Source organism: Phyllobates terribilis, unplaced genomic scaffold (assembly GCF_046119375.1).
Source record: "Phyllobates terribilis strain yellow unplaced genomic scaffold, ASM4611937v1 Scaffold_7__3_contigs__length_470593459, whole genome shotgun sequence".
Classification (NCBI taxonomy): Eukaryota; Metazoa; Chordata; class Amphibia; order Anura; family Dendrobatidae; genus Phyllobates; species Phyllobates terribilis.
Window position 1 is genome coordinate 422592439 of NW_027362767.1, and position 14328 is coordinate 422606766.

At 49.5% G+C, this 14328-nt stretch overlaps 1 protein-coding gene across 2 annotated transcripts in view; it reads left to right on the plus strand.

Moving 5' to 3' along the window:
• The first annotated feature begins 6438 nt into the window (after positions 1-6438).
• Positions 6439-14328, plus strand: part of PRRC2A (proline rich coiled-coil 2A) — a 35672-nt gene continuing 27782 nt past the window's right edge. The window contains exons 1-9 of one of the 2 annotated variants that reach the window (XM_073641816.1): positions 6439-6615; positions 11720-11857; positions 11934-12111; positions 12364-12463; positions 12720-12792; positions 13031-13174; positions 13260-13444; positions 13565-13644; positions 13740-13879. In XM_073641816.1, the coding sequence (XP_073497917.1) occupies positions 11746-11857; positions 11934-12111; positions 12364-12463; positions 12720-12792; positions 13031-13174; positions 13260-13444; positions 13565-13644; positions 13740-13879 (1012 nt within the window). In that variant the 5' untranslated portion in view covers positions 6439-6615; positions 11720-11745. The remainder of the gene's footprint in view (positions 6616-11719; positions 11858-11933; positions 12112-12363; positions 12464-12719; positions 12793-13030; positions 13175-13259; positions 13445-13564; positions 13645-13739; positions 13880-14328) is intronic. The other variant, XM_073641817.1, reaches the window with a different exon arrangement.

Below are 14328 nucleotides of genomic sequence, written 5' to 3' on the forward strand. Positions count from 1 at the left end.
AGGAGCAGAGCAGAGAAGCTCAGCCAGCTCCAAGGCCCAGAGAGAGAGAGGAGAAAGAAGGACCCAGAGGGGGAGAAGAGAGAACTCCAAGATCCCAAAATTAGACCAGAGGGTGAAGAGTTGGCACAAGGGTACCGGATCCCAAGCTGGTGGAGGGCACTAATCCTCAGCCAGAGACCGGAGGTCGTGGGCAGGATCTGCCACGACCACCCACTAAATCCACCCGGAAGGCAGACCAGGAATAGGGTCAGGGAACCCAGAGACAAGGGTTTACCAACAAGAGGCCCGAGGGAGCTGGACTTAGGTGGATCCCTGGTGGGGAAGGCCAGAGAGAAGGACAAGTCAGAAAGGGAGCTCAGGATCACGCTCCAGAATTACCTGGGAGTTGGCCGAGTCCAGGACCTGGTGGACGCAGCACGGCTCGGGCGGTCACTCAAGGCCGGAGTGACCAGAACAACAGCAGTAAGTAAAGACCCTGAACTGCACAGCCCGACTCCGAGTCTCATTACCATCCTCCCTGCACCTCCACAACCACCATCCTCTACACCTGACCCCCTGAGGCTATACCCCTCCCGTTGGGGGTTATACTACCTGAGCTGCACACACATCACCAGCCTCAGCGGACCCTGCTGCAGCGGCGGCCGTAGTGACCGCAAATCAACGGGTGGCGTAGTCGACACTAAAGAACATCCAGTAACATCTGTAGGACTGCCACACACTGAGCTTGACACCCTGGGCACGGACCGGGTCACCGCCACTCGGAGACTACAACCCCCATCTGATCCGGCTCCAGGTATCCCCCAAACAACACTGGCCCAGGGGGCGCGTCAGTCTCTGCCTGGCAGGGGGCAGAGACGCCAATGCTACAATGGTAAGAAGAGCGTTACACTTCCTTCCAAGGTCGGTGCAATCCTGGTGGCCCAGGGAGATCCCCGTAATGCTGATGACTTGGTGGGGTTCGTGGAAAGGTACCAGGCAGTAGAGAGTTCCTTGGGGAAGCAAGGGGTTGTAGTATATCCATGCTGGGGTTCCAAAGGGGGGGACGGACATCCAAAAGAGGGGCACTAGAGCCACGTCTGTGGGGCGTCCCAGAGCCCAGGGGGGGTCCGAGTTGCTATCAAAGGCCCCGTCCAATAACGTAACTTGTTGGAGGTGTCACACCCCAGGTCATATACAGTGGTAGCCAAAAGTATTGGCACCCCTGCAATTCTGTCAGATAATACTCAGTTTCTTCCTTAAAATGATTGCAATCACAAATCCTTTGGTATTATTATCTTCATTTAATTTGCTTGCAAGGAAAAAACACAAAAGAGAATGAAGCAAAAATCAAATCATTGATCATTTCACACAAAACTCCAAAAATGGGCCAGACAAAAGTATTGGCACCCTCAGCCTAATACTTGGTTGCACAACCTTTAGCCAAAATAACTGCGAACAACCACTTCCGGTAACCATCAATGAGTTTCTTACAATGCTCTGCTGGAATTGTAGACCATTCTTCTTTGGCAAACTGCTCCAGGTCCCTGATATTTGAAGGGTGCCTTCTCCAAACTGCCATTTTGAGATCTCTCCACAGGTGTTCTATGGGATTCAGGTCTGGACTCATTGCTGGCCACCTTAGAAGTCTCCAGTGCTTTCTCTCAAACCATTTTATAGTGCTTTAGGAAGTGTGTTTTGGGTCATTGTCCTGCTGGAAGACCCATGACCTCTGAGGGAGACCCAGCTTTCTCACACTGGGCTCTACATTATGCTGCAAAATTTGTTGGTAGTCTTCAGACTTCATAATGCCATGCACACGGTCAAGCAGTCCAGTGCCAGAGGCAGCAAAGCAACCCCAAAACATCAGGGAACCTCCGCCATGTTTGACTGTAGGGACCGTCTTCTTTTCTTTGAATGCCACTTTTTTTTCCTGTACACTCTATGTTGATGCTTTTTCCCAAAAAGCTCTACTTTTGTCTCATCTGACCGGAGAACATTCTTCCAAAACATTTTAGGCTTTCTCAGGTAAGTTTTGGCAAACTCCAGCCTGGCTTTTTTTATGTCTCGGGGTAAGAAGTGGGGTCTTCCTGGGTATCCTACCATACAGTCCCTTTTCATTCAGACGCCGACGGATAGTACGGGTTGACACTGTTGTACCCTCGGACTGCAAGGCAGCTTGAACTTGTTTGGATGTTAGTCGAGGTTCTTTATCCACCATCCGCACAATCTTGCGCTGAAATCTCTCGTCAATTTTTCTTTTCCGTCCACATCTAGGGAGGTTAGCCACAGTGCCATGGGCTTTAAACTTCTTGATGACACTGCGCACGGAAGACACAGGAACATTCAGGTCTTTGGAGATGGACTTGTAGCCTTGAGATTGCTCATGCTTCCTCACAATTTGGTTTCTCAAATCCTCAGACAGTTCTTTGGTCTTCTTTCTTTTCTCCATGCTCAATGTGGTACACACAAGGACACAGGACAGAGGCTGAGTCAACTTTAATTCATGTTAAATGGCTGCAAGTGTGATTTAGTTATTGCCAACACCTGTTAGGTGCCACAGGTAAGTTACAGGTGCTGTTAATTACACGAATTAGAGAAGTATCACATGATTTTTCAAACAGTGCCAATACTTTTGTCCACCCCCTTTTTTAGGTTTGGTGTGGAATTGTATCCAATTTGGCTTTAGGACAATTCTTTTTGTGTTTTTTAATTGAAGACAAATTAAATGAAGATAATAATACCAAAGAATTTGTGATTGCAATCATTTTCAGGAAGAAACTGAGTATTATCTGACAGAATTGCAGAGGTGCCAATACTTTTGGCCACCACTGTAGCCGCCCATTACCCCGTGACCAACGAGCCCATGGACTGCAGCACTGCTCGTATTTTGCATATCCTGCCTGCAGTGCTGTTCCTGAACCAGGTGAGGGTCCGCAAGCATGCCCCATGTCAGTAAATGGAGTGCAAGTGACTGGTCTGTTGGACTTGGGGAGTTTGGTAACCCTAGTGAGGGCCACAATTCCTCATCGGCAGGTTCTGGAGAAAAAGGTGCCGAGTCCCATGAGGTCGGCGTAGTCAAGGACCTGTTGCACCTTGTTGTAATAGGGCTGGACTTTGCCTTGTTTTGGGACTTGTGGGAGAAAGGGAGGAAGCCGGTTTGTTCGGACAAAAGAAACCTCATCGCAGGCCGCCTTCAGGTTTCCTTTTTGTGTGCTAATTGGGGATGAGGATGAGGCAGCATCCACGGAGGCCAACATCCCTGAGATGGAGGTGTCTGGGGAAAACTTTGAAACTGCCCAGCTCAGATACCTAACTCTGAAAGGGGCGTTTGATAATGTCACTGTCCTGAATTGTGTTGCTCAAGAGCCGGGGGCTGACACCCGATATTTGTACTTTGCTGTAAATGGGGAGTTACTATATCGGGTCACCAAGCTCAGAGGGGAGGTAATCGAGCAGTTACTTGTGCCAGGGCCGTACAGACACAAGGTGTTAGATATGGCCCATACAAATGTCTTGTCTTAGGTGGTCATCTGGGGGTAGAAAAAACCCAGGAAAGGATCCTCCAGAGGTTCTACTGGCCCGGATGTCACCGAGAGATCGTGAATTATTGTAGGTCCTGTTCCACCTGTCCGCTGACCTCCCCGGTAGCCACTTCCATAGCCCCTTAGTGCCGTTGCCAATAATTGAGGTGCCATTTGAACGCATAGCCATGGATCTAGTGGGACCCCTGGTCAAGTCCGCCAGAGGACATCAGTACATCCTGGTGGTACTGGACTATGCTACACGGTAGCAGGAGGCCGTACCACTACGAAACTCCTCCTTCAAGTGAGTAGCCCAGGAGCTGGTCCATATCTTTTCCAGGACAGGGTTGCCTAAAGAGATTCTAACGGACCAAAGGACTCCGTTAATGTCAAAGGTGATGAGTGAGTTGTGCAAGATCCTGCAAATCACACAACTCAGGGCCTCAGCCTACCACCCACAGACAGATGGCTTGGTGGTGAGGTTTAATAAAATCTTGAAATCCATGTTGAAGAAGGTCGTAGAGAAAGACGGCCGGGACTGGGACTGTCTACTGCCATACCTTCTGGTCTCCATCAGAGAAGTCCCACAGGCCTCTATTGGATTCTCCCCTTTTGAGCTGTTGCATGGCCGACACCCCGTGGACTCCTGGACGTAGCAAAGGAGACCTGGGAGGCAGAATCTACATCCAACAGGCGTGTACTCGAACATGTGGCCCAGATGCAAGAGAGGATTGCTGAGATAATGCCCATTGTGAAAGAACACCTCTGTGCCAATACTGCAACCGTCAAGCATCTGAGCCAATACTGTAAGCATCAAGCATCTGAGCCAATACTGTAAGCATCAAGCATCTGAGCCAATACTGCAACCGTCAAGCATCTGAGCCAATACTGCAACCATCAAGCATCTGAGCCAATACTGTAACCATCAAGCATCTGAGCCAATACTGCAACCGTCAAGCATCTGAGCCAATACTGCAACCATCAAGCATCTGAGCCAATACTGCAACCATCAAGCATCTGAGCCAATACTGTAACCAGCAAGCATCTGAGCCAATACTGTAACCAGCAAGCATCTGAGCCAATACTGCAACCATCCAGCATCTGAGCCAATACTGTAAGCATCAAGCATCTGAGCCAATACTGCAACCGTCAAGCTTATGAGCCAATACTGCAACCGTCAAGCATATGAGCCAATACTGCAACCATCAAGCATCTGAGCCAATACTGTAAGCATCAAGCATCTGAGCCAATACTGTAAGCATCAAGCATCTGAGCCAATACTGCAACCGTCAAGCATCTGAGCCAATACTGTAACCGTCAAGCATCTGAGCCAATACTGTAACCGTCAAGCATCTGAGCCAATACTGCAACCATCAAGCATCTGAGCCAATACTGCAACCATCAAGCATCTGAGCTAATACTGCAACCATCAAGCATTTGAGCCAATACTGTAACCATCAAGCATCTGAGCCAATACTGCAACCATCAAGCATCTGAGCCAATACTGTAACCATCAAGCAACTGAGCCAATACTGCAACCATCAAGCATCTGAGCCAATACTGTAACCATCAAGCATCTGAGCCAATACTGTAACCATCAAGCATCTGAGCCAATACTGCAACCATCAAGCATCTGAGCCAATACTGTAACCATCAAGCATCTGAGCCAATACTGTAACCATCAAGCATCTGAGCCAATACTGCAACCATCAAGCATCTGAGCCAATACTGTAACCATCAAGCATCTGAGCCAATACTGCAACCATCAAGCATCTGAGCCGATACTGTAACCATCAAGCATCTGAGCCGATACTGCAACCATCAAGCATCTGAGCCGATACTGTAACCATCAAGCATCTGAGCCGATACTGTAACCATCAAGCATCTGAGCCAATACTGCAACCATCAAGCATCTGAGCCAATACTGCAACCATCAAGCATCTGAGCCGATACTGTAACCATCAAGCATCTGAGCCGATACTGTAACCATCAAGCATCTGAGCCGATACTGCAACCATCAAGCATCTGAGCCGATACTGTAACCATCAAGCATCTGAGCCGATACTGTAACCATCAAGCATCTGAGCCAATACAAGTTTGGCATCGCCGTACTCGCAGCGGCCCGGAGAATCATGTGTTCGGGTCATTTTCACCACAACGTGAACACTGTAAAGATAAAATCCAAAAAACCAATGGCAGCGTTGCCTTTTCTTTCACCCAGTTTCACATTTTTCTATGATCTCTCAGTATTTTCTATGGTAAAGTGAACGCGTCCATCAAAATTACAACCTGTCCCGGGAGGAACAAGCCCTGGTCCGGCGATGTCTCCAGGAAACATAGAAGTTTTGGCTCTTGGAAGGAGGACTGGAAAATTTTGAAAAAAAAAAACGTAAACTGGAAAGAGTTAATAAACACTAATGTTACGTCTGTGGCCTGAAACGGCTGATAACAGGGAGCAATAGACTGAAACTGCAGAACAGAAGACGCGACCTGTGACGCGTCGTACTCTGGAGATTTGATGCAGTTTATTTTTTTCAGTCAGTAATTGTTTCAAACCTCCTAAAAGAGCTTCTGTAGCAGCTGAGGCCATGCTAAGCCCCACATCATAGCAGCAGAAGGTCCCTGCACATCACTATCACAGATGATCCGCTCTGCCCATCCTCCAGCCTCTCTACTATACGTGAGGGACTTACAAACATGGCTGAATCAGCTTCACCATAGACAAGAATTCTAATTTGCGTTCCAAGCCTCGGTTTGAGCAGTAACACGTTTAATGACAACAATAACGCTGATTGGTCGAGAAGAGTCTAGCCGCCATGTAATTGGCTTAAAAGTAATTTACGTTCTAGACCTGCCTTTGATTTTTGACCAATCAGCGCTAAAGGTTGCTCAAATCCCGCCCACAACCAATCAGAAGCCCTGGAATGCGTGTGACGTCACATCAAACGGTCTGCGGGCCTCCTTCCTCCATCTTGTCATTAGTCCCCCTCCCCCATCGAGCTACAAGGCAAACAGGGGGGGAAAAGACAATCCGCCGCCATCCTCCTCCTGGCAGCCTGTCCCCATCCCGAACACCCGCTCATCGGAACCCCCTCACCCGGCGCGTCGAGCCCAGGTGGGTATGGGGTCCGGGGTAGTGGCCTGGGTGGCCTCCGTCAGGGCCAGTGCTGCTGTTTGTAGTCGTACGAGACGTAGTGTCGCCATTTTGTTTTCCGCCCGTCACCTGCATCCTTGTCCCGGCTCCCTGACCTCCCCATCATCTCCATCACTGGTACCCGGCCATTTCCTGCCATGGTGACGCCCTCCCCCGGGTCTCTGACGAGTAACGGCTGCAGCGCGCTTTACGGCACTTTGCTGTATTTCCCCTTTTCTTCTTCCATATCGACATTCTGGTGCTTTCTGGTAGCAGCCAGTGTAGATACGTTGTTGCTTAATGGTCTCCATTATAGTTCAGCCTGTTATTGTCTCTGGTAGCCATTACTGGCGCTTATGTGATTTTTCTCTGTCCCTCTATTACTCCTCCTGGAAATGCATCGGATTGGACGGCATCACCTGGTCCACTCTCATTGGACGGCATCGTAGACATGCCTTCTTGATCAGGGTACGGTCACGCCCTGTTATCTGCATTTCCAGGAGGAATAACAGAGGAGCGTCACTAAAGTCTGGAGACCTGGGAGAATTTCTGGAGAGAGAATAATAATAATTTTTATTTTTATAGCGCCAACATATTCCGCAGCACTTTACAAATTTTAGGGGGGACTTATACAGACAATGCAGAATAAGCATATCTCATATCGAAAGGAGTGAGGGCCCTGCTCGCAAGCTTACAGTCTATGAGGAAATGGGGGAGACACAAAAGGTAGAATGTACATATATTGTATAATGCAGCCTTGATATACTGAATAGGATAAATAATACATGGACTGGTCGCCGGCCAGTATGTGTGCAGTCCTGACCGAGGCTATTAAGTGCATGGTTGGTATGAACCTGAAGTTGAAGATTTTAATATGGGGGTTAACTGCGATGGACAGAGTGTGTTTAGGTGATACGCCAGTCTAAAGAAATGGGTTTTTAGGGTCCTCTTGAAACTGTGGGTATTGGGAATTAATCGAACTGTCCTGGGTAGTGCATTCCAAAGAATTGGCGCAGCACGCGAGAAATCTTGGAGACGGGAGTGGGAAGTTCGGATTATGGAGGATTTTAGTTTTAAGTCACTGGTAGAACGGAGGGCACGTGTAGGGTGGTAGACTGAGACAAGGGAGGAGATGTAGGGGGGTACTGAAGCATGGAGCTCTTTGTGGGTAAGAGTGATAAGTTTAAATTGAACTCTATATTGGATGGGCAACCAATGCAATGACTGGCACAGGGAAGAGGCATCGGTGTAGCGGTTGGCGAGGAATATGATCCTGGCTGCTGCGTTAAGGACAATTGGAGAGGGGAGAGTTTAGTAAGAGGGAGAGCGATAAGTAGAGAGTTGCAGTAGTCCAGACGGGAAGGAATAAGAGCTACAGTAAGAGTCTTTGCCGAGTCAAAGGTGAGAAAAGTCCTGATTCTTGAGATGTTTTTGAGGTGTAGATGACGTGAGGAGTGAAAGAAAGATCTGAGTCAAAAATGACCCCAAGACAGCGAGAGATGTAGGGAGGCGACGCTTTATCCTCTAGGGGATCGGCCCTCGCTGTAACCAGGGGTCCAGCCCGCCCTTCGTAATAAAGGCTTATACTTCCCATAAATATCTGCTCTGGAGCCTGGACTATGCCGCCGTCCCTCTGTTATTCCTCCAGGAAATGTCGAGTAATAAATGTATACCAGCGTTATAAAGGGATTAGTAACGCCCAGTTGTCACATTTCCTGGAGTCGCTATAGATGAACGGTACAATGCCATGCTGGGGGATACAGGCATTTAGTAACATTTCAGAGGAGTGGGCCAGGCCTCATTGTATCAGATTCGGGGGACAGTGCAGTGGGGGAGGAGGTGACATCTGTCGGGCGCGCGGTGCCGTTGTACTGATGTATGAGTGTCTAGGAAGTGCTTGCCCTGCTGCCCCCCCCGCTCACCTTCCCTGCCCCTCTTCTCACCCCCCCGCTCACCTGCTCCGTGCCCCTGCCCGCTAACCTACTACGCTCGCCTATCCTCTCCCCCTCGTGCTCACCATGCCGGCCCCCTGTCCCCTCCTCTCTCGTGGCCCTCCACATCTGCAGTGCTATGACTGAGAGCCGGCGGCTCCCTGGAGAAAATAACTTCATTTTCCCCCAGTAGCCGCACACTCATTTCTGCAGCAGGGCAGCATTGTGACCATACCCGCAGATTAACCCTATATCTGCAGGAAAAAAGTGTTTTCCAAGGCGACAGGTTCCCTTTAAATCATTCTCCTTTCGTTAAAGGTAAAAAAAAGATTAAAAAAAAAAAATTTCCCATTTTTCACTGCATTATCCAGTGACTTGAACTGTGTCAATCAAAACTACAAGTCGCCTGTCAAAAAGCAAAGAGCTGATACGGCTGCGGGGATGGAGAAATAAAAAAAAGTTCTTGCTCTTGGAAGAAGGCGAGAGGGGGAAACAGAAGCACAAAAATGAAACGTCCCCCGAGGTTTCATTGCGGGGGGCTTCTGCGCTCGTCCTCGGCCGCTGATTTCTGACTTTGGATGTAGCTCAATAGGTAAAATCAGCAGCAATAGGAAAGACGAGGATGTAAAGGGTTACTCCTGACCAGCGAGGGTCACCTGAGGACGGCCACCTGTTTAACTCTTTGATTAATGGACTTGAAAAAAGCTTGAAAAAAAAATGACGGCAATTAGCATGCTTCAGGAAATGCCTCCAAAGACTCATCAGAATAAGATCATCACCAGTTTTGCCCATACACTGGCATGTAAAAAGTTTGTGCACCCCTGGTCAAAATTACTGTTATTGTGAACAGTTAAGCAAGATGATGATGAAATGATTTAAAAGGCCTAAAGTTAAAGATGATGCATTTTCCTTTGTATTTTAGGCAAAAAAATATATTTGGGGGGGGGGGGGTTGTTTTTTTTTTTCAAGAAAGGAAAATGGTCTGATTCAAACGTTTGTGCACTCTTGGAGATTTGTGTGCTCAGATAACTTTGACCAAGGTGTCAGATCTTAATTAGGGTTATGGCTTGTTCACTATCATCGTTAGGAAAGGTAAGGTGATGTAAATTTTTCAGCTTTATAAAATCCCAGCCTCCTCTAACTTTGTGCCAAAAACAGCAGCCATGGGTTCTTCTAAGCAGCTGCCGAGCACTCTGAAAATGGTGAAGGCCACAAAGCAGAAGGTTATAAGAAGATAGCAAAGTGTTCTCCTTTCCTCAGTTAGAAATGTAATTTAACAAATGGCAGTTACCAGGATCACTGGAGGTCAAGATAAGTTTTGCTTGGTCTTCCAGGCCTTAAGTGAGAGCTGCTCGTAGGATTGCTAGAGAGGCAAATCAGAACGCCCGCTTCACTGCAAGAGACCTTCAGAAAGATTTAGCAGACTCTGGAGTTGTGGTACATTGTTCTACTGTTCAGAGACACCTGCACAAATATGGCTGTCATGGAAAAGACATCAGAAGAAAACCTCTCCTGCATCCTCACCATAAAATCCAGCATCAGAAGTAGCAAAAGAACATCTAAACAAGCCTGAGGCATTTTGGAAACAAGTCCTGTGGACCGATGAGGTTACAATAGAACTCTGGCCACAATGATCAAAGGTATGTGAGGAGAAGAAAGGGCACAGAATTTCAGGAAAAGAACATCTCACCAACCATTAAGCATGGGGGAGGATCAATCATGCTTTGAGGTTGTGTTGCAGCCAATGGCACGAGGAACATCTCACGGGTAGAGGGAAGAATGGATTCAATGACATTTCAACAAATTCTTGATGCAAACATAACACCATCTGTACAAAAGCTGAAGTGGAAAAAAAGGATGGCTTCTACAAATGGATAATGATCCTAAACACATGTCAAAATCCAGAATAAACAACCTCGAAAGGAGCAAGCTGAAGGTTTTACAATGGCCCTCACAGTCCCCTGATCTTTTGCATCGGCCCATTTTCCTTTTTGTAATTTTTAAAATCTAAAACATGACTATATATTTTGGCCTAAAATACAAAGGAAATGTGTCATCTGTAACTTTAGGCCTTTTAGATCATTTCATCTTCAACTTGTTTAACTGTTCACAATAACAGGAATTTTGACCAGGGGTGCCCAAACTTTTACATGACACTGTATGGAAATAATGTCATGTGCACATTCCCTGAAGGGCCACGTTTATGTGGTTCCAGGTCCATGTGTGTATGTGAGTGGCTACTAAGTGACCACCAGAGCTATATGGTGGCATTATCGCCGACCCCTGCCCCCCCTCTTGTTTATGGGGTGATGACACAAGTATGTCATTCACATCATCTCATGGTAAAAGTGACCAGTACTAACCAAGCCCCCTTGACCGTGGGACTAATAAGCCTACTCTGGGGAGCAGGGCTGGACCAGCTCTGACCTGGGTGTCCAGGAGGAAGGAACATCTGACTGCTGGGACCCCCACCATCCTGAGGACGCGGCTCGGTGACCATGCCTTCGTGCCACCTCTCTGCTCACTCTTCATGGACTGTAGGAGGCAGCTGAATTCATCTCTCGGCTTCTTCCTGCAGTCCCATAGACCATGAATAGCGAGGCAGTCTGCCGCCCACTCGGACCACCACTCAGGGCGGTTTAGAGCCTCATTCTTAGGATCACGAGGTCCCAGTGTTTATTCTGCCCACTCTTACGTGTGATGGAGACTTTCAGTGTTGGGAATAACACCTTAAACTCCCAAGAAGTCTAGAGGGGCCGGATACCTGTGAAACTACAGCTCCCAGCATGCCCTGACAATGGCAGGAGTTGTAGTTAGTTGCAGGTCTCTGACCCCAGATCCGGGATGTCCTGCAGCACCAACAAATTCCTGGTGAATTTCTGGGGTTACGTTTTCTATCTTCTCATACAAGGAGACCTCTTGGATATTGTGTCCTGTGAGTGAAGGAGGACGGCCCCCCTTCCAGGTGTCTATCCTGACACCCCCTGGAACAGAGGGGTAACCTGATCCCGGCCATGCGGTTCTAGCCGGACACCGATACCATGTAATAGAGCCGTCTCCGTCGGTGGTCCATGCACAGTTCATGTCTCCTGCTGCCCCGCAGACCTGCCCTCATTACATGAGTGGTTTTCACCCTTTTCGTCTTGCACCTTCAGATCGTACTCAATGAGCTTCCCCCGCAATGTCAGAGCGGCCGGGGCAGACTGCAAAAGGGAAGGATGGCAAGAAGTACTCGTCCCTCAACCTGTTTGATACATACAAGGGCAAGTCCTTAGAGGTGCAGAAACCAGCAGGTGAGGGCGCTCCGCTCTGTGCGGCTCTTACTGGGGGTCGAGCCGGGGGCGACTAACACCGTCCTCTCTTCTACAGTCACAGCCCGCCATGGCCTGCAAAGTCTTGGTAAAGTTGCCATTGCCAGGCGCATGCCCCCCCCAGCCAACCTACCAAGCCTGAAAGCGGAAAACAAAGGGAATGACCCAAACGTCTCACTAGTTCCCAAAGACGGATCAGGATGGGCAAGCAAGCAGGATACTCCAGAGCCAAAGAGGTGAGGCAGCAGCTGCGACACCAGCGATTGGATGGTAAGATAGACTCACAAGCTGCTCTAGTAGCCACGCTAGGGGGCATCTCCTACACCTGCTATTGTTACTCTGCCCCTGGCATGATCTGTGTCTGCTTAGTGTAGACGGTTATCAATGGCGCTTTATCTGCGGCGGTAACGTCCCGCTTCTCGGGGGAGCGGCGGTAACGCTCTGTGTCTCACTACTTTTTCGTCTGCTTTCTTTCTGTTCCCCCTCAGTACCGATGTCTCTCCAGCAGCGCAGCCGGAGTCGCAGCCACCGCCGGTTTCACAGACGCCTGCATCAAACCAGCCGAAGCGCCCCCCAGTTCCACAAGAGGTAACGCAGCAGATGCTTTGTCTTCCCACGCGGCGGCCCCTGTGCATGTTGCGCTGTCTGTGCTTTGGTCGTTGTGATGTCGCCGGTAACCTGTCCATGCTGCAGCCAATGATCGGTGCAGCGGTCTGGTGACGTGGTGACACATCCTCGGACACCTGTGTATCTGACTGACGGCAGCGTGCTGTGGACGTTGTAGTCGGCAGATCTCCTGTACATCTGTACAGAACATTTATATTTCTCCCGTTCTTCCCTACAGCCCCCCCAACCAGCCGCCGCCGCGGTAAAGACCTGGGCACAGGCCAGCACCACACATGGAGCACAAGGAGATGGTAACACCACTGCTGCCTTATTTTATTATGTTTTAGCGGAAAAGGGCCAAAAATACGGAAACTTGGTTCAATTTCCCAGAAGTGAGAAAAGTGGGCACACAGACAGAGATGCAGACTTATTAGGAGCATAAGACTTTATAAATGTGATGCCTCGAGTGGATGTACAGTAAGATGTGTCACACGGATGAACGTCCCCCCCCTTCCTTACTTATTGTTTCATCTTCCCATCTACTTTTAGGTGGAAAGGCATCAAGCCGACTGTCGCCATTCTCTCGAGAGGAATTTCCAACCCTGCAGGCGGCTGGGGACCAGGACAAAAGTGGGCACGACCAGAGCACCTCCGCTGTGTCGTATGGGCCCGGACCAAGCCTCCGCCCCCAGAGTAAGACCCCCACTCCTCTATAATGCCGATGGGGATATTTTTGGCACTTATAATGTACTTACCACCCAAACTTTCCGTTTTTAAGATGCAACCAGCTGGAGGGACGGGGGTGCGAGGGGGGGGCTTGGTCCAGAATCCCTGGACGGTGAGAGCCGCGAGCCTCCCTCTGAAGCGGCACACACCCCCAGCAGCGAGCCAGCCCTCCGTCCGGGGCTGCCTCCGCCTGCTCCCCAACAGTTCCCTCCATTCCGGGGGATGCTTACACCATTTGTGAGTATCTTGGGATGTCGCGATGCTCCTGTGGTTTTCTTTTGCTCTGTAACTGCATATTTCCTTGAATCTCTCGGTATGTCCTGCCGTCTCCTAAGGTTTTGTCCTCTCCTCTTTTAGATGTATCCCCCGTATTTGCCGTTCCCCCCTCCGTATGGGCCACAAGGTGCGTTTCGTTTCCACGGCACGGAGGCTCCCAGGTAAGTTCGCTTTTTTTTCAGCCCATGTGTATAGTGACGAAGGCTCGAGGCTCTGATGAAGTCTAAGCATACGATGTTACTGCCTCCCAATATAGGTTCCCTCGTCTGGCTCCTCCGCGCGCCTCCCAAAGTGCTCCTAGGATGCCCGAGCCTGTGAGTCGCCCGTCTATCCTGAAGCAAGACGATCTGAAAGAGTTTGATGAACTAGATCAAGAGGCAGATGATGGATGGGCAGGTGATTGCTTCTGTCTGCGGCCACGGGGTGCTTCCCTGGTGATTGGGGGCCTCCATGGTGATTTGTGTCCTTGAGGGGTGGGGGCTTCTCTGGTGATTTGTGGCTGCGGGGGACTTTCCTGGTGATTTGTGTCCTCGGGGGAGTGAGGGGGTGGAAGGGGTTTGCTTTGCTGGTGATTTGTGGCCGCGGGGGGCATTCCTGGTGATTTGTGGCTTTCCTGGTGATTTGTGTCCTCGGGGGAGTGGGGGGGGCACGGGGTGGAAGGGGTTTGCTTTGCTGGTGATTTGTGGCTGCGGGGGACTTTCCTGGTGATGTGTCCTCGTGGGGGTGGAAGGGATTGGATTTCCTGATTATTTATGGCCTCAGGGGGGCTTCCCTGATGATTTGTGGCCTCGGCTGGGCTTCCCTGATGATTTGTGGCCTCGGCTGGGCTTCCCTGATGATTTGTG